At 43.7% G+C, this 24,893-nt stretch overlaps 2 protein-coding genes across 2 annotated transcripts; one reads left to right on the forward strand and one right to left on the reverse strand.

Annotated features, from left to right (window-relative positions):
- The first annotated feature begins 367 nt into the window (after nt 1-367).
- Nucleotides 368-4,264, forward strand: LOC111970071 (pepsin A). Its single transcript, XM_023996573.2, has 9 exons — nt 368-495; nt 756-906; nt 1,030-1,150; nt 1,323-1,441; nt 2,665-2,864; nt 2,987-3,103; nt 3,292-3,427; nt 3,598-3,696; nt 3,916-4,264. Exons 1-9 carry the CDS (start codon nt 440-442, stop codon nt 4,066-4,068), a joined length of 1,152 nt encoding a protein of 383 aa, XP_023852341.1. The 5' UTR covers nt 368-439; the 3' UTR covers nt 4,069-4,264.
- Nucleotides 4,265-7,643: 3,379 nt separating this feature from the next.
- Nucleotides 7,644-10,568, reverse strand: LOC111970073 (amphoterin-induced protein 1-like). Its single transcript, XM_023996574.2, has 2 exons — nt 10,476-10,568; nt 7,644-9,862 (listed from the first exon to the last, which is right to left on the reverse strand). The coding sequence occupies exon 2, from the start codon at nt 9,832-9,834 to the stop codon at nt 8,194-8,196; it is 1,641 nt and encodes a 546-aa protein (XP_023852342.1). The 5' UTR covers nt 9,835-9,862; nt 10,476-10,568; the 3' UTR covers nt 7,644-8,193.
- Nucleotides 10,569-24,893: the final 14,325 nt, after the last annotated feature.

Below are 24,893 nucleotides of genomic sequence, written 5' to 3' on the forward strand. Positions count from 1 at the left end.
AAAAGATACTATTGAAATGATATAATTGATACTGTTTTTAAACCCTTTTATTTCAAAATGTTTTGTCATTTGAGGAATGGATACAAGATCAATTTCTATTCAATCTCGAGGACAAACACTGATGAAATGTTTTCTTATCGAATGATTGATAATGAACAATAAATATAAAATGATTGTATATGTTGTGTTTTTGTTTGAAAGGTTTCGGGTGAACTTGTCTCAAATCTTTTTTGTTCCCCTTATCTGATTTATTTACCTATTTAAGTCTGTTCTTATAGCCATTAAGTGGTTTCTTATCACTGCATTGTACAGTATATGGCAGAACTATATGAGTGGTAAATGCTGGGAATAATGAACACTGTCCAAACACACAGTGTATAAAAAGGCCAGGGTATAGCCAGTCCAATGTACTGTACTCCCAGGTAACTGATCAGACAAGATGAAGTTGGCTGTTGTGCTGTTTGCCTTAGTGACCCTTTCTGAGTGCCTTCTCAAGTAAGTACCATCATTCATTAAATAAAATATATAATGTATTTCATTTCTTGCACCTTATATCATCGCAGATTTCTGTAGGGTATTGTGTTGTTGAGAGAAACATGAGGGTAGCTTTTAAAAATGCTGAAACTAAAGTGAAAGGAAATCAGTTTTCTAACTGCAGCATCAGACCGTTTTGAGACTGTTCCTCTGAGTCATAGAGATTGCAGTAGTGTTATATTATCTGATGCTAAACTAGAGATGTCCACTCTGTGGCCCAGGATTCCTCTGATAAAGGGGAAGTCAGCCAGGCAGACTCTGGAGGAGAAGGGTCTGTATGAAGAGTACAAGAGGAAGTATCGCTACAACCCCAGAGCCAAGTTTAACAGCAGGGCGGGTGGTGCCATGGTGCCCATGATCTACTATCCAGAGGTGAGTGCACCTAGCTATACTCTCCATTGGTGACTGCTTAGGCTTACTCAAGTGTCTGGCTGAAACATTCATCATATCATCTCACGAATCTCTCTGTCTTTCTCCCTTGACTGTCTCACACAGTCGACATACTACGGAGTCATCGCCATCGGTACTCCCCCTCAGTCGTTCAAGGTTCTCTTTGACACGGGCTCTGCTGACCTGTGGGTGCCCTCTGTCCATTGCAGCAGCAGCCAGGCCTGCAGTGAGTATGGACACACATTGATGACAGGGATACTAAAATACACAACCGGGAAACAATGAAATAGTAACTAGTTGTGGAACTGTATCTAAACATGACATTTTATCCTTTGATTCTTTGTTAAAAATGTTGATTTAAATCATGTCTATTCCTCTCTCCCTCCCACCCTCACCAGACAACCATGCCAGGTTCAACAATACAGCATCCTCCACATTCCAGCCCAGCTCAGAGACTTTCTCCATCCAATATGTCACTGGTTACATGACAGGGGATGTGGGATATGACACCGTAAAAGTGAGAAACAGAAATATCTATTTACTTTCTCCAACATTGGTAATGTAACACTATATGTACTCTCAGTATGACACTCACATTTCTGGACTAAATTAAATATTACCACTACCTTTTTAAAACCAAGTTTAACTTTTTTATTTCCCAAACACAATTCAACACAATCGCTTTTTTGACTTTTTATTATTTTAAGCATATTTTAACACTGGCTTAAGACCTAACAAACACTTTATACTTTTTTAACACTGAGAAGAAAATACTTCAATTTGCTGAACTTGCCATTGGCTCAACCATCGGCTCAACTTACCCCATGGCAATTGGCTCAACTTAACCCAAGGCAAACATTTAGACTATATTAGTCCACACAGCTACACTGCACTTTCATGCTAAGTTTAGGACCTCACATTGAAGCTTATAGAGACCCAAACTGATGTATAGAACAATCGTTAAAAAAATATCTACTTTGGTTTAGTTACAAGCATCATGAAACCTCTAACACAAATTAATTTGACTTGATGAAAATCTGTTTTTTGGACCTAACTTGAAATGATGACCTCTTCCTAAATATTTGGTCAAATTATACATTTTGTGTATGGTTTCCTAGAAACAAAGGTTGCTCAACTTACCCCTTTGAATCAACTTACCCCACTCTCCCCTACAACTTTTCATTCTTAAAGGTACAATTTAGCAATTTTCATCTCAATATCAAATCATTTCTGGGTAACAATGAAGTACCTTACTGTGACTGTTTTCAATAAAAATTGTCAAAAAGAAACAAAAATAGCTTCTTAACAAAGAGCAATTTCTCAAGCAAGACTTTTGCCAGGACTTTCTGATATTGGTCTGAGTAGGGAGGGGAAAACTGAAAACTAGCTGTTATTTGGGACTCTTTCTTATTGGCCTATTAACTAATTTAATGCCTGGTGACGTCACCAGGCAGGCCATAACTCCATCCCAACAAAACAGGCAGAAATGTATTTTCCAACAGCTCTTACACTAAAAGGGCATTATCATAATTTTCACAATTTAACACTATTATTCCAACCTCAAAGTGTGTATAAAACATTAAGAACACCTTCCTAATATTGAGTTGCACCCCTAATGTTTGTACACTCAGTGTATATAAAACATAGGAAAATTGCATTTTTTACTTCACTAGGCCTTTGAAATGTGTCACCACCAGCATTTTGAGAGGATGTGTGTGTGTGACTGTTTTTTCCCCTCAGTTCGGTGACTTGTATGTGACAAACCAGATCTTTGGCCTGAGTCTGGTGGAGGATGCTTTCCTGGATAACTTACCATGGGATGGGATTCTGGGCCTGGCCTTCCCCGACCAGCAGTCAATTAACGGAGGTACTCCTGTATTTGACAATATTTGGAAACAAGGAAAGATCCCTCAAGACCTGTTCTCCATCTATCTGACCAGGTGAGATTTCATTGGAGGAATAAGTAGACGGTTGGGAGGAGGGGTCGGGGACGAGGGGGGTATGATCTGCTGATGTTTACTAAGTCCTTCTATGTGATGAACATGTAAATTCTTCTTCCCAGCTCTGTAGATGGCAGTATGTTAATCCTGGGAGGAACTGACCCCTCCTACTTCACAGGAAGCATCCAATGGATTCCCATCTCTCAACCTACTGGCTACTGGCAGATCACTGTAGACAGGTAATATTATGGACGGCTAGTGTTTGTGAGTGTATGTGTAACAGAATTGAAGATGATAATTTCCCCACACAAGATACCAGCCAAGTTCAAACTCATTAAGGATGATCAGTCACTGGTGTTAGGCCTACTGTTGTTGTTGATGATTACAGAATAGTGATGCTCTGCTGAATGTGCTCTGCTTGTTGCAGTATTACTATCAATGGGAATACTGTGGCGTGTGCAGCAGGCTGCCAAGCTGTAGTAGACTCTGGCACCACTGAGATCCTAGGGCCTACCAGGGACGTCAATAACATCAATGGCTGGGTGGGAGCCTTCAGCGAACAGGTGGGTTTCACTGGATCTCAGTCTTATGAACACAGTTTTGTAATGGATATTTGTTACGTTTTTCAGATTTCTAATAACTGAGGTGGAAATTATTTATGTTACTAATGAACGTGGCTCTGTAAAAGTTTTCAGGATAAAATAAAAAATAAACATTCCTCACTTCTTTACAGGGTATCGTGAGTTGCAGTAACATAAAGCGCATGCCTGAGATTACCTTCAACATCAATGGATTCGGCTTCATTCTCCCAGCATCAACCTATGTTTTCCCAGTAAGTAGCTCTAAAATGTAGTCTAATGTTCCATTTGAGCATGTATTTGAGTGCAATATCATACTATTTTAGTGATATTTAAAGAATCATGCCAGTTAAAATAACCACAGATGTGCCAATGCTATTACGGTAATTTAATAATTGTTGCAATGTAAGGAAGTCAACAATGTTGAGAAACTTTTCCACCTGGAAGTCATACTCCATCTCTTCTCCCTCCAGTATGGCTCCAGCTGTACTACTGGTTTTGGCACCTGGGACAATGATCAGTGGATTCTGGGTGAGGTCTTCATGAGGCAGTTCTACACTGTCTTCAACAGAGACCAGAACTGGGTGGGCTTGGCCCAGGCTAAAAAGAGTCCAGAGTCAGACTGATACTGACAACCTTGCTGGTGCCCTGACACCATACCTGTCTGCATCTCAGACTGAGAGAGATTCACCAGCCCAACCATCTTCACTCCACTTCTGTTTACATCTGAAGTGAACATCAGACATGGGTAATGGAAAATGAAAAAATCTCCACTACTATGCAATTGTTCCAATTATGCAAATAAAACAAAGTTAACCTGTATCCGATTAATGATTGATTAAGTCTATTATGCTGTTTTTCAAATGTGTTGTCTGTTTGACACTTGAAATGGATTTTCATTCAGATTAACCAGATAACTGTTGTAACTGTTTATTGTCCCATCCTCCATATAAACTTGAGTGTTCTCCTCTGGTGTCAGACTGTATGTTGAGCTCAATAATTCACAATGCTGCCCACTAGATGGCATAACAACCCCTAGAAACTCAAATAGACACTATATATGTTGCTATTCATTTAATTGAGTCAGAAGGGGGCTTACAGAGAAAGGATGAGTCATCCTCTTTTGAATTCCGTCCACACACATACAACCACATGCCAATCATTCATCATCAGCAGCCACTGACTGGCATTAACCACGTCATCTTAGATGGATTCAGGTCGTATTTACATTTCCTCTGCAGGTCAAACGGTTCTAATTATAAACTATACTTGAATATCTACAAGATGGAAATGTGTAATTTTTTACCACTATATGTGACAATAATACATATTGTACAGTATGTTACAGCAAGGCCATAGACCTCTTGCAGTGAAAATATCATGCATTCATTAATGTGCAGTAATCTTAGCATCTATCCACTATAAACCCTGTATGATCTAGTCCTTTTTAGAGAGAGGGGGATACCAATGTATTGTTGTTCATTCAGAACATCTGCTGCTTTAAATCACCCAGTTTAATCGAACTTGTCACTCCATTACAGATCTCCCGGGTGGCGCGGTGGTCTAGGGCACTGCATCGCAGTGCTAGCTGCGCCACCAGAGTCTCTGGGTTCGCGCCCAGGCTCTGTCGCAGCCGGCCGCAACCGGGAGATCCGTGGGGCGACGCACAATTGGCATAGCGTCGTCCGGGTTAGGAAGGGTTTGGCCGGTAGGGAGGGTTTGGCCGGTAGGGATATCATTGTCTCAGTATGTAAAAAAAAAAAAAAATGTATGCACTCTACTGTAAGTCGCTCTGGATAAGAGCGTCTGCTCTTGGCCGGTAGGGATATCCTTGTCTCAGTATGTAAAAATGTAATAAAAGATGTATGCACTCTACTGTAAGTCGCTCTGGATAAGAGCGTCTGCTAAATTACTCAAATGTAAATGTAAAATGTAAATTACAAAGACCTGGATGGTTTTGCTGCTGGTGAGGGTCAATATAGTAATATAAGACATCTGGCGTGACTGAATCAGGGATTGCATCCCAATGGCACCCTATTCCCTGGCCAGAGCCCTATGGACCCTGGTCCAAAGTAGTGTACTGTATAAGGAATAGCGGGCCATTTGGGATGCACAGGGTTTTTGGACATCCCTCTCCAGTCCTCTTAATTAATCTAGTAGAAGTCTTCATTTACACTTTCTTCTGCAGAGACGGACACTTAATTCATAATGACATTGAGTACAGTAGTTCAGGTTGGTGATAAACACAAATGCACACAGAAACACACTGTCCTTCCTTCAGTCGACCTGTTATTGAGTTACCTGTAAATGACATATGGGACGTGATGGTGTGCACATAGGAAGAATAAAGAGCTTGCATCAAACAGTGCCTGAAGAAAGTAAATGGACAGATGAGTGCAATACACACTGCTTCCCGAGCAAGATGAGTTTCCACCTCAGTGATCTGTGAGCTCTAGCATTTCATCCCCCAGTGACCACAGTGCATGTCATTAGGGTATTATAGAAACAGAAGCCAGTGGAGTGGCATGCCATTTGGCTCAGTGAAGCCTGATATTCAGGCTCACATCACAGAAGAACAGAAAACACTAAATTGCAAGGAGGGCTGTTATAAAGCATCAATTCAGATATTGAGATGTTTCAACTTCATGTTATGTATGTCTTGAGTGCCCCTATCCTAGAAAACACAGCATCATCACACTTCTTGGCTTGGATCTTTATAAGGTTGTGAATACAGTTGACAGCTATAGGTACAGTGGATGAACAGGAAGACATTTGAGAGCATAGGAGAGATTCTGACAAAAGATTGTCATTACAGATTAATGCATTTGTACTTGACCCAACAATATGCAGTGAGTAGAGACATTGAAGTATTCTTAATATAGTAAGTAACACAGACGTACAGTAGGTAAACGCAGAACATCACGAGAAATGACTACAACAAAGACACATAATACTTTTACATATAGATACAAATAACAATTACTCAGCTGATTCCCTTTTTGAGTATCATAGGAGACTACGCACGTTACTCTTTGCATATTTGAAGTAATTCATTGCTTGGTCCGAAATTATACATTTTCTTCACCTGGAAAAAATGATAAGTCTTTAAACAGAAGAGCCAGAGGTCCAATAGCTTCTATCAGAAATGACCATGTCAATCATACAATGCCAGAAAATTGTCTAATTTAAGGGTCTTCAAAGCATAACAAGAGTATAGGTTAAGATAATATTCTCATATAACATTATCTGGCTAGTATGCAAAAACTCATCCACAGTATCTTGCAACATCTTTACATAACTATTAATACTGTAGAGATACATAATATTAAATATCTGATTAATATATAGTATGTGATAGTTGGATAATGTGTAGTACGCATACATATGAAACTATATGACCCTGAGTAGGCAGAATGGATAGACATGAATGGATCATAAGAAAGTCTACTCTGAAAATGTTAGTGGCACATATTTTGGTATTTGTGTTCAGTAACTGCTTTACTGTGAGTTAATAAAGTGCCTTTCAGCTTATACTATAGGTTTGAGTACATGGTCATAAGAGGTGGGAGTCTGTCTTCAAAGAGGTCCCTCTAAAACAGCACCGCAGTAAGTGCCTCCATCAAGGTACTTCAATTACAATGGCACCTGATTTCAAGTTAAGAGGGACAGAGATACTCAGGTTGAAAACCTGTCAGTCAAGGTTCGGTAATATCTAATGAAGCACGTTAAGAAAACCCCATAGCTTACAACTGGGTGACTGAGCAGAGCTACATCATAAGGTTCAGCTTCAAAACAAGAGCTCAAACCATCTTGATAAACAGATGGGTAAAATTAACATCTGACTGTTTGTTGACCATTTTTCCCAAGCTCATCTTGCTGGCATAATATCAATGACCTTTGTATTATACCACCTACATCCGTCCTTAATCTTCTAGGTGCAGTTGTGTCTGTTTAGCAATACAAGTGAATGACAGGATGACACAGTATATGTTGTTCCTGTGCTAGAGTTGTGTTTACATCCAATGCTCAGCTGTGGCAGGGGCGCTAAGTGGGCTAGCATATTAGCTGTACTACTGGCTGCTATTTCTGACTGTGTTTATGAGACGATCGCCCAGTAGGCATTTGTCCATTTGGTTTGGGACTTGAACCCATACCCAGAAGTACTCAGTGGATTGTCACAACAACTCCCTTTGGTAGGACTGGGCTTGGCTGCTAACAAATATCCTTTCTGTCCCAGGCACACACTGTCCCACTAGCATTCCCCACCTTATAGTGATTAAGTGACAGAGACTATTCTTAGCCTGGTGATCCAGGCTTCACAGCAGCACAGATGTATTGGAGCAATGTTGTGTCTATTGCATTAAATAGATTTTAATGCTGCTTCTATTGGTTACATGAATTCAGTTACAACTCGTAATGTTTTTGTGCCCCTTATCACTGGAAAGCATTAACAATATTGGTATTTTAAAACATAGAGATTGAAGCATTTGATGAACACAGATTGCTACATAATAAATTAGTGAGAATGAATCCTCATTTGGTTGAAAGTTCTTGTCTTATAAAAGACAAGATAGTGTAATACCACTACGTAAAGCTACTTGCCCTACTGAACTGATGCATATGGGAAGTGGATAGCCTCGTTCTGCTTAATAATTAAGTCACAGTCCTACTGAGGCAGCTGGGTCGCCCATCCTCCCCCTCCCCCAAATGTTTTGATGTGAAAGATCTTCTAGTTGAAGCGAAACACCCTCTCACACCACAATAGGGGTGTCCGAGCACACAGAGCTCAGAGACTCCGCATCTGACTTTCTTCTCTGTCCCTGCTTTCCTCTGTCCTCCTCCTGCCACTCCTCCTCCTCCTCCCCACATGGGCTCAGTCGCCCATTCTGCTCGATCAGGCCCTTTGGGTCCGGGAAGGCCACATGCCTGTTGAAAGGAGGCTTATCAAAGGCCCCCCCCCCTCCTCCGCCTCCCTCTGGGCCTGTGTCCTCATGGGTGGGAGAAACGCTGACAGTGGAAGAGTGGAGGCTGTCCCCCAGAGCCCTCTTGTCCAGGCCCTGGCCTGAGCAGCAGAAGCAGCGACAGGGTGTGAGGTAGAGGTAGATGAGCACCATCACCGCACTGGCCAGACAGCCCACCAGCGTGGTGTAAGCCGTCTTCATGCCCTCATGCCCTCCAGCCTGAGTGGTGTTGTGCACCTCCACAGTCACATACAGAGTCTCGTTGAGGGAGTCCCCCACTGCGTAACAGGTGTAGACCCCAGAGTCCTCTAGCGTGAGGGGCCCGATCTGCAGACTGCCGTCGCTGAGGACCCTAGCACTTTGGTTCCCAGAGGACACCTGCACATTGCCGGGCAAGACCCAGCTCTTCAGCATGTCCCTCTGCCTGGTGTCACAGCCCAGGTTTAAAACCTGCTCTAGATAGGCCTCCTCACCTATGATGGTCACAGCACTGCAATTTAGATGGACCTTGTTAAGCTCCAAGGTAAGCACCTTCTCCTTCTGCGTACCTGGGAGTAGACAGGTGTGGTCGTCCCTGAAGTCAGTGGCGGAGCTGAGCTCCTGGAGGTGCCAGCGGGCCAGCATGCTGTACAGCTCACAGCTGCAGGGCAGTGGGTTGTTGTGGAAGTAGAGACCATTCTTGATCCAGGCAGGCAGGACCTGGAGCTCCTGTATGGGCAGGAGTTTAACCCGGTTGGTGGACACGTCCAGTAGTATGAGCTTCTCAAGCCGGTTCCTCTCCTTAACCAGCTCCAAGGGGAAGCGTTTCACCTGGTTCTGGCTGAGGTAGAGCTTCTGCAGGCTGTTGAGGCCCGAGAAGGCGGTGCGGTCGATCTGGGAGATGTGGTTGTTGTAAAGCAAAAGCACCTCCAGGTGCTCCAGGGGCTCGAAAATGAACTCTTCCAGGATTTTCAGGCCGTTTGAGGACAGGTCCAGGTAACGCAGCCATGTGACGTACAGAAAAGCCTCAGAGGAGAGGAAGGTGAGGCCGTTGTGGCTGAGCAGGAGACTGTGCAGCTTGCTGAGCTTGACCGGGGTCCATTCAGCTTTCAGTTTACTGATTTGGTTGAAGCTAAGGTCCAGCACAGCGGTGTAGCGAGGCAGAGCCATGGGGATTCCGGTCAGGTTCATCTTGGAGCAGCTGACGATGTTGCTAGCGCACAAACAGGTTTTGTGGCAGGTAATAGGTTTGGAGCTGGTCATTGCTCCTGGAGGCAGTAGGAGAGTCAGGACCAGAAGGGCAAAGAGCCCCTTAATAGACACTCCTGCTATGGCACAATGGGAACCAGAGAGTTGCCCATCCACCATGTCAGGTGCAAGCATGGTGGAGGATGTTGGATGTATTTTTTGATAGGGAATCCTTGTTTTCCAAATGCAGCATTTAGGCTGCATATGACATACACCCTCAAACGACCATGTGCTGAAATAAAGTATTGTAATGTTATTCATCACATCTTTTATGGGAGGTCAGCAGCACATTGTCTACACTCACCTTGATATTTGTAGTGTCCCCTGGCAAAAATTATGACAACACCTAGCTATAACATTAACAACCATATGACTTAATCATAACTCACACATGTGGGCTGTCAAGCAGAGTAAATGCAATACAAACCAGTAATGTACTTTACCCATACACACTTGGTACACTTACCTGGGTGCATTGCACCACAGGACATCTACAATAATTCCAATCATGAGTTGAACTTCATGCATCTCTGTACAAATCCTTCCTTCATCTCCATGCTTGTTTCATTCACTAACACATGTTAAACATTGGACACACTGCCTACAGCCTACACCTCTAGCCACATTAGTCACAAAAAGCACTGCATAATGTACAGTAGTCTATGGCTACATAAAAAAAGCAGAGTACTTTTTTATCTGCTGATGCCATAATCTGACTCAATAAGATACATTTACAAACTTGCATATTTAAGATAATAAATGGAACATTGTTTCATTTTCAAAACCTATAGAAACCTGCTCAACATCCAGAAGACCTCTCTGCGTATCCACAAGCTTTATTTTACCTTGTGCTCCCTCTCAAGGCGTAAACTGAAGAAGATCAAAGGCGATATTGAGAAATGTCGCAGGTTGAACAGCAAATGGATCCACGACGTCGATGCAAAATAGTAGCCTATCAATTGGCTATAATTCATATAAACAAAGCTAATTCGGAAGTGCTTCAAGCAGAGTAGACCACAGCCGAATGATGTCAAGCTTTCTATGCCGTAACAAAGAGAGAGAAGCAACAGCCTTCTGATTTATTACTGGGAGGGCGCTCACGAGATGCGCTATGACAAACACAGCACCGACCTCGAGCCAAGTCCATTAGTTTTCAACCCAGTAGCTCAATGCAACATTTTTACGGATTATTATCATGGAAGGTAGAAAGAAACGATTAAATAGGGAATACAGATTAGGAGAAAGGGGTTTTAAGCGGTAGCCTATTTATTTTAGTTACTAGGTTATTTTCTTTTCTTCTGTAGGTCTAATAACAGGTGAAAAGTTTACACAGGTGTATGTTAATGTGGCCCATTGTATAATTCATCCTATTTTGGTTTCTTAATTTCGAAAATAGGTCATACAATATGATGTGAAAAAAGGAAAATGCCACCTGAATCAAAGTGATGAGTTACCCGGAGCTACCCTCTAGTCTAGACTAAACACAGCCACCACATTTCATATTTCATATTTTCTCCCTCCTTTTTTATATGTCTGGTTGCTGTATGGATGTGAGAATCTTATATTTCCATAAATTAATGTCATTATAGTGTTGTTCTATTGCTAAAAGTGGCTGCTTCTGTGTTCAACCGTGGTAGATGAGTTGCCTTCATTATAACTGAGGAGGAGCGTTAATAAGAGGATTGTGCTGTTCAGTTCAAAGCCTGAAGGACAATTACTGTCATATCTGTCCACAGACCAGTGCTAATTTGATAATCAAATGGGGCCTTTTCACATTCTGTGCAGTTTCTAGACAGAAGGGGTCCTTGGAGGAGGTTTATCTTATCCCTGTTGTGCAGTGGAGGACATGACAGTTTGTCCTTCTCAGTGAAGAACACCTCAAACAGAGTCACATGTGCTTCCATTGCCTTTAAGAGAGATGAGACCTCACTGTCTGTATAGGAGCTGGCAAGGAGCAGGGTAATCACTATCATGATCCGTTTGAACTGTAGATGCTCCGTATCAGAGTGTGTGATGTGCATATTAATATGTGTTGGTGGATCAATATGTTGACTTAGGATTGTAAGGAGTGGAATGTTGCATACAGAGGAATTACGAGATTCTTCATTGATTAGCAGATGCAGAAATGTGTGACCTTACTGAACAGCCCTGGTTTAGATTGCATGCAGGTGGCACACTAAGTAGCATTATCCTTTACATTGCCCTGACTTTGATCATTTATACCGTAGTGGGGATTTTTTTTATTTAATCTTGCTGGTGAGAAAGGTCTCACTTGAGATGAGTTGACCCCACCTCTCTGTTAACTCTCAGATCACATGGCACAAAAGATGTCACTTGAGCTTTCAGAGTGAAGAATGATGGGAACCATCTACAGGGCTGGTTGCCATGGAAGCCAAGGTCAGTGACAGGTTTCTGCTGCAGAGGCATTGAGGAGAGAGAGCAGAAAAGTGTGTGTCACAGGGTGACAGATTCTAGAGTCTGGGTTGAGCAGGCAGACGGAAGCAGAGGCAGACAACAAAAATGATCGTTTTCCACATTTATTTTCACAAGGCATGGTTTTCAATAGTCACTGTTTCAGTAATCAAGTTTCAACACATTCTCAATTCGTTTTCACAATTCAGTTAAAATGCTTCATTTCCATATACCATTTTCTCTTGACTTTTAATGAACTCCATCTTTTATCAGACTTAGTCATACAGTACAGCACAAAGTAGATTTGCCATGTCCTCTCATCAATCATTTCAGCCTTAGTAGTAAAAAAAGGTCCCGTGTAGTAAAAAATGTGATTTTCCTGTGATTTATATTTATTTCCACACTATGAGGCTGGGATTGTGGAAACGATGATAATGTGCTTTTAGTGTAAGAGCTGTTTGAAAAGACCACCTGTTTTGGTGGGATGGAGTTTAGGCCTGTCTGGTGACATCACCAGGTGGTAAATAAGTTAATAGACCAATAAGAAAGAAAGTTAAAAACCTACCTGCCAATAGCAGCTAGTTTTCAGTTTTCCCATCTCCACTCAGACCATTCCCAGACAGTCCTAGCAAAATTATAGGTTGAGAAATTTCTCTTGGCTAAGAAGTTATTTTTGTTTCTTTTTGACCATATTAGTTGAAAACAATCACAGTAAGGTACTTAATTGTTACCCAGAAATGATCTGACATTGAGATAAAAATGGCTGCATTGGACCTTTAAGCTCTGTTGCAACAACGATCCACCATGCCTTTGGACTGCATTGCTTCCTGTGGCCGGCAGTCTGGAGCACAAAAACAGGGGGGTTTAAATACGCAATTCAAAATCACATGATACATTAATCCTCCAATAGGAATACTTGATTGTTACATATGCAAAATAGTCACACCAATGGCATGTGTGTGTGTGTGCGTGTGCGTGTGCGTGTGTGTGTGTGTGTGTGTGTGTGTGTGTGTGTGTGTGTGTGTGTGTGTGTGTGTGTGTGTGTGTGATGTCTGTGTATATGTGGGTAATATTTATGTTATTGATTGTTAAGGGGGAGTATAATGACAATAATCATGAGGAAATTGAAACTGTCAAGCAGCTGCATAACTCCATGGCCTTTAATCAAAAGCTTCCATATTTCCACTCACACACTCCATGCAGATGGTTGAGATTAAATTACATGCACAGTATTGACAAAATAGGATGAAACCTGAAGTAAATACATGAAGGATACATGAAAGGTTTGACATGTTTAATATCTAGCATACCTCTTAGTTCTGTTTGAAACAATGGCGTGACAAAGAACCAGGGTGGGGTCAGGATCAGGGATCAGGTCATTGGATGAAGTCATCCCTACAGTATGTGTTGTGAAACAAAAGGAATGCCAAGCTCTCGTGTTCCATTCTCAGTCCGCTAGCAACTGTTGGATAAGAACAGAGCACCCTCCCACTCCCAGTCTCATACCTTTTTTGGGTGGAGGGGTGGGCTGGGGTGGGGAGGTATCCTAAAATAGACCATGGCGCTTCTTCTTCCGCCTTCCTCTGTGTTCGAAACACATGTACATTTGTGTATGTGTGTGAATGCATGACACAGATGGAAAGAGAGCGACCCTGGTGCTTACTCCCTCCCTCCCTCCCTCCCTCTACAGGAAGCTTGATTCCTCCTCATCTCCTTTCACACATTACAGTTTGCACCACATTACATCCACATATGACTCATGTATTCTGGGATGCATTCTTAATGAGGAGTGTATTTCAGTCACCTTACTTTGATCATGGAAGTAGAGTAGTTGTCCCTGTATATCCCATTGACATAGCTATGGTCACTATGGACCACCTCAGTTAGGGTGTCTGTCTCTGCTCTTGAGTGAAGATTGTGGGTAGGTTAGTGTGTTACGACAGACATACTCTGCAAGGCCAGTGGTTCCCTCTGCTCTCACTGAACCCTCAGAGTGGAGTGAGGTAAGACAGAGGAGGAAGTGACCCATTTCACTTCCTCTATGCCAAGCACCTGTGCTTACACAAATCCTGACCTTGGGACTACAAGGTTCTATCTGTGCAAAGCATAGTTCTGAGATATTGAGCATCAATATTTTCACATCCCAGATATCAGAACTATTTTGTAGTGAATTCTTCTTTCATAACACATTAGGGTGCTCACCTTAAATGTACCAAAAGCCGCAGAGTAACAAAATCCTGAGACATTTGTAAATCAGTTTTTTTAGGGGGGTGCAATCACAGATAGAACCTTATGGCTCTGAAATAGATGCTTTAAAGGAGTCAATGGAATGCAGACAGTTGCATTGCCCAGATTGGGGAACAATCAACAAATCTGATCTAACAAAGTGGATATTCGTCAAATCGTCATGATTGATGTGTTGTAACAGGCCCACGATGTGATTACTTAAGTCCGATTTGGATATATTTGGCTGTTTTGCTACACAACATTTAGAAGTTGTCCCCTTTCAGGTTTAGAAGAAGTAACTGCTAAATGCTAGATCCCATTCACATAAACTGGTTAGCATAGCTAGCATACAGGAAATAGTGGTGATAGTCAAAGTAGTTTTTAACTAATGCAGTTGATTAGTGATGATGACATAGACATTGGGGTTGACAACAATACAAGCATTACTCCAATTTTTACTTCAACATAGTGTGAAACACACATATAAACAATAGCTTAATGTAGACACATTTTTCTGGGGGAAAACGAGGAGATTCGGGATCTTTCCCCATGGCCCTTTCCCCCATGCGTTTCCATGGCAATTCAATTGTTTTGGTCAAGTTCGATTGACCTTTTTACCGCATCTACATGTATGTCAATCTGGCTTCAGCCAAAGAGGTTCTACCTGACACTTCTGAATTAGACATGTTCAGTTTTTAAGAAAACTGTAGCTATTTGAATAAACTATAGAATAACACTATTTAACGAGATAGAGTCGATTTCTGCAGCTTGGCAGAATTTTAATTAGCATAATACAAAGAATCCCCATAAAAGTCTGTCTGTTTAAGATAGAGACTTCTTATTTTTTTGCATTCGATGCGTCTCAATCCACCCTTCCACATTTGCAGTGAAAGGTGGCAGAGCTACAGCGATTCTCACAAAAACGTCTGTAGCAGTTTGACCTACAAAACATGACACCTCTATGGAAAGACGAGACTCTCACGAACACGATGGTGTTCTCCATTCTGCTCTATGACCGCCACAAGGGTCACGGGACTCATCTGAAGTTGGCACTGCAGATCTGCCAACTTCTGTCTGTAGCGTTCGATCAGTTTGGGCTACATACAAATATGACCCCTCTATGGAAAGGTGAGTCTCTCACGAATACGTACATGTTGGCCTCACAAGACTTGTCTGAAAGTACCTCAGTACAAGTTGAAAACATTTATGGAAATACATACAGTTGAAGTTGGAAGTTTACATACACTTAGGTTGGAGTCATTAAAACTAGTTTTTCAACCACTCCACAAATGTCTTGTTAACAAACTATAGTTTTGGCAAGTCGGTTAGGACATCTACTTCGTGCACGACACATGTCATTTTTCCAACAATTGTTTACAGACAGATTATATCACTTATCATTCACTGTATCACAATTCAAGTGGGTCAGAAGTTTACATATACTAAGTTGACTGTGCCTTTAAACAGCTTGGAAAATGTCAGAAAATTATGTCATGGCTTTAGAAGCTTCTGATAGGCTAATTGACATCATTTGAGTCAATTGGAGGTGTACCTGTGGATGTATTTCAAGGCTTACCTTCAAACTCAGTGCCTCTTTGCTTGACGTCATGGGAAAATCAAAAGAAATCAGCTAAGACCTCAGAAAATAAATTGTAGACCTCCACAAGTATTGGAGTGGCCATCACAAAGCCCTGACCTCAATCCCATAGAAGATTTGTGGGCAGAACTGAAAAAGCGTGTGCAAGCAAGGAGGCCTACAAACCTGACTCAGTTGCACCAGCTCTGTCGGGAGGAATGGGCCAAAATTCACCCAACTTTATGTGGGAAGCTTGTGGAAGGCTACCCAAAACTTTTGACCCAAGTTAAACAATTTAAAGGCAATGCTGCCAAATAATAATTGAGTGTATGTAAACTTCTGACCCACTGGGAATGTGATGAAATAAATCATTCTCTCTACTATTATTCTGACATTTCACATTCTTGAAATAAAGTGGTGATCCTAACTGACCTAAGACAGGGAATCTTTACCAGGATTAAATGTCAGGAATTGTGAAAAACTGAGTTTAAATGTATTTGGCTAAGATGTATGTAAACTTCCGAATTCAACTGTATGAAAGTAGTTTAGTGCCTAAAATAAGGTGTTAAATAGGTTAGACAGGGCTTAGACTCTAGAGGGGAAATGTGTTATGATCATCAGACTAATTAATGTCATCCCTGAACAACGATGTGACAACATAATTTATTAAAACATTTCTGACAGTGTTGTTTTTTGCTTGCGTGCCAATATTGCTGGCTAGACTAGCCTAGACCATACTTAGAGGGAGATGGAAAAGACTGGTTCTGATTGGTCTGTCTGTATTTGTTCAGGCTTGTGATTGGATTGCAGATAGAACCTTTTAGCGCCAAGTTTAAATGGATTTATGGAGATAGAACTTTCTAGTAATTTTTTTTTCTCCAAAGTCTAACTCACAGACATATGAAGAACCACCTAAAATAAAGATACACTATGACTAACTCATTTTTTACAAATATTTCAGATAGAACCATATAGTCCCAAGGTCTCAAAATATAGAATATATTGCAACTGAATCTGCAACTAGAATTTTGCTAGAGATATTCCCCCTGGAATAATGTTGTTGTTTTTTGTTTGATAAATATAGTTTTTTCTCTGTTGTTTAATTTTGCTTTGCATGTGTTTGAATGCCAACATTGCGTATACCCAGTGGGCAAAAACGTATTGGATCAATATTGTTTCCACATAATTTCAACAACAAAAATGTAATGTGATGACATTGAATCAACGTGGGAAACTGATTGGATTTGAAAAAAAGTTATCAACATAAAGGAATTTCGTCTTTTTTTCACCCAGCTTTTAACCTAATCCAATGACATGGTGAAATGTTTTGTTGATTTCAGGTTGAATTCACGTTAGTTGACAACCCAACCAAATGTAAATAAAAACTATATGTTGATGTGACATCTGTGCCCAGTGGGTACTTTGTGAGTCTTCACATGTGGGAGGTATGTGTGTGTTTATTACACACTGTTCTGAGCTCAAGGAGGAATGGTTGATCACCCTCACTCACATTACACAAGGACCGCATTGCATTGTGGGAAGGAGGAGTGCCACATTGATTGTGCAGTAAATTTTAAAGGAAGGGTTAGGCCACTCTGGTTTTACAAGTCTATGCAGTAGCTTCTGTTCTCACACAGCTTTATGAGACCACACATCTGATTACGGCAGATACTGTAAAAGGTTTACAGCCTACTCCTCTCCCATTTCTGTCTAATATGTTTCAGTGTATCAATTTTACATGAAACCCTGACCTTGCCCAACCCATTACTGCGATACAACCCGGGTGCAGCTGCAGCTCCCTGGATGAAACTGTAAGATGTACGGCTCCTCTAATAGCAGTAATTAACCCTGACTGACTGTCAGAGTAATAGTAGGACCAGAGACCGGGACACAAAATGACCTTCTCTCTTTCTGTCTCACTGTCACATGGCAGTCACAATACATTGAGTTATTGTACTGATAACGGTCATTAACTGGATGACAAGGGAAAGGTAAATCTATCAATAACCTCTGGGACCTCTAGGAACCTCTACGCTGCGAATTACATATTCTTAACCGGCTAATTAAACACAATACATTTGAATAAAACCACATTAAAGCTATGTAGAAAGAATGAGATTGGGCGTCCGATTAAAAATCAGTCGGCCAGTTAAGTATTCTGTGACCACGGCTGTGGTTTGGAGCCAACAGAGTTACCCTGGTAATGAAACACACCTCTTACTGTCACAACAACAGTTGGGACATGGGGGTGCGTTATTTTGGAGGGATATAAAGGGTGTCAGGTAGGGGTGTCAGAGTGTTGACCCTGTCCTGTGGTTTGTATTGGCCGCAGCATGGCGGAGGGAGGGACGCACAAGTCACACGAGTCCTGGAGATTTACCATTCCCTGGTAAATGATGAATGAGGCTGGCTGGGTTGGTGGCGGTGATGGAGGGCAGGTAAGCAGGGTAATACATCTCCCTGCCCAGTACTCCATCAGCCAAATGAGAAGTCTGAGAACACTATGCTCTGCTGCTAACATTCATCATTGTTCAAGGGTATCAAGGTGTTTTAGCAGGTTTTAGGTACTATTTTAGATTTACAGTCCTGTGTGAAAGTATTCACCACCCTTGGCATTTTTCTTACAACCTGGGGGTATGTCTCTATAAGCTTGGCACATCTAGCCACTGGGATTTTTGCCCATTCTTCAAGGCAAAACTGCTCCAGCTCCTTCAAGTTGGATGGATTCCACTGGTGTACAGCAATCTTTAAGTCATACCACAGATTCTCAATTGGATTGAGGTCTGGGCTTTGACTAGGCCATTCCAAGACATTTAAATGTTTCCCCTTAAACCACTCGAGTGTTGCTTTAGCAGTATGCTTAGGGTTATTGTCCTGCTGGAAGGTGAACCTCTGTCCCAGTCTCAAATCTCTGGAAGACTGAAACAGGTTTCCCTCAAGTATTCCCTCAAGTAAAGCTGAATTTTAGTCTCATCTGACAAGAGTACTTTCTTACATATGTTTGGGGTGTCTCCGACATTCCTTTTGGCTAACACCAAACGTCTTTGCTTATTTTTTTCTTGAAGCAATGGCTTTTTTTCTGACCACTCTTCCGTAAAGCCCAGCTCTGTGGAGTGTACTGCTTAAAGTAGTCCTATGGACAGATACTCAAATCTCCGCTGTGGAGCGTTGCAGCTCCTTCAGGGTTATTTTGGTCTCTTTGTTGCCTCTCTGATTAATGCCCTCCTTGCCTGGTCTGTGAATTTTGGTGGGCAGTCCTCTCTTGGCAGGTTTGTTGTGGTGCCATATTCTTTCCATTTTCTAGTAATGGATTTAATGGTGCTCCGTGGGATGTTGAAAGTTTCGGGGGGTTTTATAACCCAATCCTGAGCTGTACTTCTCCACAACTTTGTCCCTGACCTGTTTGGGGAGCTCCTTCGTCTTCGTGGTGCCGCTTGCTTAGTGGTGTTACAGACTCTGGGGCCTTTCAGAACAGGTGTATACATACTGAGATCATGTGACAGATCATGTGACACTTAAATAATGTCCACGTGTGTGCAATCTAACTAATTATGTGACTTCTGAAGGTAATTGGTTGCACCAGATCTTATTTAGGGGCTTCATAGCAAAGGGGGTGAATATATATGCATGCACCACTTTTCCGTGTTTTTTAATTTTTTTAAATTTGAAAACAAGTCTGTTTTTTAAAAATTTCACTTCACCAATTTGGACTCTTTTATATATGTTCATTACATAATATCCAAACAAAAATAAATTTAAATTACAGGTTGTAATGCAACAAAATAGGAAAAACGCCAAGGGGGGTGAGTGCTTTTGCAAGGCACTGTAGGTACTATTTCTACAGTACCCCTTCCATTATGAAATATATATATATGATTTTATGGTGTTATATAATTGTATTATATCCAATTTGATCATATTTTATATCCAGGTAACTACTGCATTACGAGCTTGATTTAATTGAGTCCTAAGAAGGGTCATCAGTTTATTATCTAGTTTAGGGGTCCTCAAACTTTTTCGGGGCGGGGACCCCTTTTGTGATAGCAAATTCATCAGGGACCCCCTCAATCAGAACACAACTCAAATGCGATAAAAAATAGCATATAAAGAGTTCTACTATGACTTTAGCAGTGCATGGCTCAACGAACCAAGTCTTGAGCCCTGGCAAATAACATTTTAAAGGCCTATCTCTTGGCATCAGAGAGAACATTTTGCAGTTTTCAAGCAAGTTGCCTGCAATTATACACATTTTGTCATGAGGCAGAGAGATGTTTATGTTTAAAAAAAATGTGTGGGGCGAATACAAGAAGTATTGAGTTGAAAAATGTATAACTGGTGGAGTACTCTGGATACCAAAATCCCTGTGAGCCTCCCAATGAAGAAGAGTACAGAGAGATCCTTGATGAAAACCTGCTCCAGAGTGCTCAGGTCCTCAGACTGGGGCGAATGTTCACCTTCCAACAGGACAACAACCCTAAGCACACAGCCAAGACAACACAGGAGTGGCTTCAGGACAAGTCTCTGAATGTCCTTGAGTGGCCCAGCAGAGCCCAGACTGAACTCGATAAACATTTCTGGAGAGACCTGAAAATAGCTGTGCAGCGACGCTCCCTATCACCTGACAGAGCTTGAGATAATCTGCAGAGAAGAATGAGAGAAACTCCCAAATACAGGTGTTTCAAGCTTGTAGCGTCATACCCAAGAAGCTCGACGCTGTAATTGCTGCCAAAGGTGCTTCACACAAGTACTGAGTAAAGTGTTACATCTGCGCCTGCCACACTCTCTACTGCTCATCCTGTGTCTCGCTAACCCAGCCACTCCCACAGTGCTCTCTCCCTCTTCCTCTGTGTGTGTGTGTGTATGTTGTGTGTATGTGTGTGTGGTGTGTGTGTGTGTGTGTGTGGTGTGTGTGTTTGTGTGTGTGTGTGTTGTGTGTGTGTGTGTGTGTGTGTGTGTGTGTGTGTGTGTGTGTGTGTGTGTGTGTTGGATTGTGTGGGCGGAGACAGGTGTGCTGGAGGCAGAGCAGATCCCCCACCAGCTGCAACCTGTTCCATAATCATGACTTCTACAAATACTCTGCCCTGACCGTTTGTAACCTCTGCTCAGTCAGTCTGCGTTTTTAGCCGTTTGTTCCTGCATAGATCGTGTTTTCGTGTTGTGCCTGTTTTCCCTTGCCTGACACTGTTTTCCTCCCCGCTACAGTTCTGTCCACTCTGGTCCCTATCACCAGTCCCACGCCTGCTACCCTTTCCTGGACCCCCTTCTCTACTGCTTCCATGGATTCCTCTCCGGACCTGCTTACCCAGCCCCAACTCCCCTCGCTCCAGCCTCAGCACCTGGCTCCCTGCAACCCGCCCAAGCTTTCCCTGGCCTGCACACCATCTTCCCCCTTTTTTACAATAAATACCTTGGTTACCTTATCCCAGTCTCCTCGTCTGAGTCTGCTCTTGGGTTCACCTGCTCTGCTCCGCGTAACAGTACGATCTGGCCAAGATATGAACCCAGCAGACTCAGATCCTCTCCACCAAACCCTCGCCCGCCAAGGCGCCCACCTCGAGCAACATGACCAAGCCCTGAAAACCCTTCTGGAGCACGTCAAGGACTTTTCACAGAGCCTTTCGGACCTGCAGAGCCAAACCTTCGCCCAGAGCTCGCAACCAGCCCTGAGTCCCTCTCCTCTGCCCCATGGGCCGTTTGTTCCGGCCCCCGAGCGTTACTATGGCAACCTCAGAGCTTGCAAAGCCTTTTTAGTACAATGTTCAGTAGTATACGAGCAACAGCCCTATGCTCATGCTAGCAAACGGGCCAAGATTTCCTTCCTGATTGGCAGCCTCCGTGGAGCAGCGCTTTGCTGGGCCATGGTGATGTGGGAGAGACAGTCCCCTGTCTGCTCCTCCTACTCCAGCTTCACAGAGGAGAGTCTTCGACCACCATGTCTGCGGTAAGGATGCCGCTAAGTGACTCCTGTCCCTCCGTCAAGGTTCCCATAGTGTCGCTGAGATGGGGGTCGAGTTTCACACCCTCGCCACTGAAAGCGGCTGGAATGAGGAGGTCCTTCAGGGAGCATTCCAGCAAGCTCTCACTGAGACCATCAAGGATGAGTTTGTGTCTAGGGATGAGCCTGATGGACTCGAGGAGCTCATCTCTCTCGCCATCCGCATCGACAACCATCTCCGTTAGCGTCGGAGGGAGAGGGCAAGTAGGGTTGCATGCCCCGTCACTACATCTGCTTCTTGCTTGGTTCTCCTCCTCCGATTGCCTCCCTTCCCAAGTCTCTTCCAGAACCTGAACCCATGCAGCTCGGCTGGGCCCGTCTCTCACCTGAGGACAGGCAGCGGCGAATCAGCACTAGAAGCTGCCTATACTGTGGCCAGGTTGGTCACTTTGTCTCCACTTGTTCCCGGCGGCCAGCAAAAGGAGGTGGCTTGGCAGTTGTGGGGATATACTGTTGAGCCAAATCGTCAGCCCATCTCCTCCCAGACCCTTGTTAGAAGACACCCTTGTGTGGCAGAGCCAGGCTTTTCCTCTGCCTGCCCTCATCGACTCTTGTGCCGACGAGAGTTTCCTGGACCGAGGTGTCGTTATCCAGTTGGGCCTGGACACTGTTCCACTTGATTCACCCCTCGATGCCAACGCTCTCAACGGACAGCTCCTCGGCCCGTGTCTGCGAGAGAACTGTTCCTGTCATTCTGCGTCTCTCTGGGAATCACCAGGAAAGGATCAGTCTCCACATAATCGACTGTGCTCACTCTCCCCTGGTTCTTGGCCATCCTTGGTTAAAGCTGCACAATCCACAGATCAACTGGACCACATGAAAGGTAACCACTTGTAGTTCATTTGGTCACTCAAATTGTTGTTCTGCCCTTGCCCCTGCCTTGTCTGTTCCCCAGTCCATTCCAGAACCTCCGGACCTGTCATCAGTTCCTCTCGAGTATCACGATCTAGCTCCTGTGTTCAGCAAGCACCACGCCCTGTCGCGGCCGCCTCATTGGCCGTACGACTGCGTCATTGACCTCCAGCCTGGAGCTACTCTCCCTTGGAGCCGATTGTATAACCTATCTCATAGCAGGAGGCTATGGAGGGGTACATCCAGGATTCCCTGTCTGCAGGACATATCACGCCTTCCTCTCCGGTAGGTGCTGGATTTTTCTTTGTTAAGAAAAGGATGGGTCACTGAGGCCATGCATAGACTTCCGTGGGCTGAATAACATCACTGTGAAGAACAAGTATCCCTTGCCACTCATCAGTTCTGCTTTTGCCTCCTCCATGGTGCCACGGTGTTCACCATACTCAACCTCCGGAATGCCTACCACCTAAAACGGGATTCAACACACCACTTGGACACTTTCAGTATTTGGTCATGCCTTTTGGTCTCACTAACGCCCCTGCTGTTTTCAAGAGCCTAGTCAATTATGTATTGAGGGATGTGATTGGACGCTTCGTTTTTGTCTATGTGGATGACATTCAGATTTTTTCTAAGGACTCGGGGGCTCACCAGCAACACGTTCGCCAAGTTCTCCAATGGCTGTTGGAGAATGAGCTTTTTGTTAAAGCTGAGAAATGTGAGTTCCAATTACAACCGTCTGGCAGCACCTCTCACCACTCTCACCTCCACCTCCACTCCGTTCCACTGGACCCCTGAGGCAGAGGCAGCTTCCTGGAACTCAAGCATCACTTCACTTCCGCTCCGATCCTCATCCAGCCAGACCCAGAACTCCAGTTCATCGTGGAGGTGGATTCCTCCGACACCGGGGTAGGTGCTGTTCTGTCTCAACGTCCCCCCTCTGATCAGAAGCTCCACCCATGTTCATTCTTTTCCCGTAAGCTCTCACCTGCAGATAAATGTTGACATCGATAACCGGGAACTCCTGGCAGTGAAGCTAGCTCTTGAGGAATGGCGTCACTGGCTGAAGGGTTCTATTCTCCCCTTCATCGTGTGGACGGATCACAAAAACCTGTCCTACATCCAGACCGCCAAGCAACTGAATTCCCGGCAAGCAAGGTGGGCATTGTTCTTCAGAAGATTCAACTTCACACTCACTTATCGCCCCGGTTCTAGGAATACCAAGCCTGACCCCCTCTCCCGCCAGTTCACCACCGACAACACTGGTTCCGAGCCAGATACCATTGTGCCATCCACCTGCATCGTTGCCGCCGTCTCCTGGGAGATCGAGTCCCGTATTTGCCAGGCTCAGCACAACCAGCCTGACCCAGGTTTGTTCCAGATTCAGTTCGCTCTGATGTTCTTCAGTGGGCCCATTCTACTCACCTCACCAAAGCGGCTCACTTCATTCCCCTCTCCAAGCTTCCGTCCTCCAGGGAGACTGCGGACCTGCTGGTGTCCCATGTGTTTCGTCTGCATGGCATTCCTACTGACATCGTTTCCGACAGAGGACCCAAGTTTACATCCCAGGTATGGAGATCCTTTTGTTCAGCACTGGGTACCAATGTCAGTCTTTCATCTGGATATCACCTCCAGACCAACGGCCGGACTGAACGGGCCAACCAAGAGATGGAGACTGCCCTACGCTGCGTGACTTCGGCTAACCCTTCCTACTGGAGTGCTCAGCTACCCTGGGTGGAATATACCCACAAAACCCTCACCAACGCCTCGGCAGTTATGTCACCATTCGAGTGTGCTCTGGGTTATCAACCCCCCTTGTTCCCCACCCAAGAGGTCGAGGTGGCGGTTCCCTCAGGCTATGACCATATGCGCCATTGTCATCGCACCTGGAGGAAGGCCAGCTGCCCTTCTTTGTGCTTCCGCCAGGACACAGTCCCAAGCCAACCATCGCTGTGCATCAGCTACAGTCCACACTCAAGGCCAAAAGGTATAGCTCTCATCGAAGGACCTGCCATTAAAGGTGGCTTCTAGGAAACTTTCCCCCTGATTCATTGGTCCCTTTGAAATTGATTGTGTCATTAACCCCTCTGCTGTGCACCTGAAACTCCCAGCCTCCACCCTACCTTCCCTGATCAAACTTGTCAGTTCCAGTCCCGTCTCCTCCTGCAGCAGCTCCTCCACCCCCTCGGCTCATCAATGACCATC

The sequence above is a fragment of the Salvelinus sp. IW2-2015 genome, linkage group LG11 (assembly GCF_002910315.2).
Source record: "Salvelinus sp. IW2-2015 linkage group LG11, ASM291031v2, whole genome shotgun sequence".
Lineage (NCBI taxonomy): Eukaryota > Metazoa > Chordata > Actinopteri > Salmoniformes > Salmonidae > Salvelinus > Salvelinus sp. IW2-2015.

Bases quoted from the DNA above. Each gene is read 5' to 3' on its own strand.
- LOC111970071 (XM_023996573.2), top strand. From the start codon at position 440: ATGAAGTTGGCTGTTGTGCTGTTTGCCTTAGTGACCCTTTCTGAGTGC. The intron at 496-755 runs GTAAGTACCATC...TCTGTGGCCCAG, and splicing joins CTTTCTGAGTGCCTTCTCAA to GATTCCTCTGATAAAGGGGA. The intron at 1,151-1,322 runs GTGAGTATGGAC...CACCCTCACCAG, and splicing joins CAGCAGCAGCCAGGCCTGCA to ACAACCATGCCAGGTTCAAC.
- LOC111970073 (XM_023996574.2), bottom strand. From the start codon at position 9,834: ATGCAGCCTAAATGCTGCATTTGGAAAACAAGGATTCCCTATCAAAAA.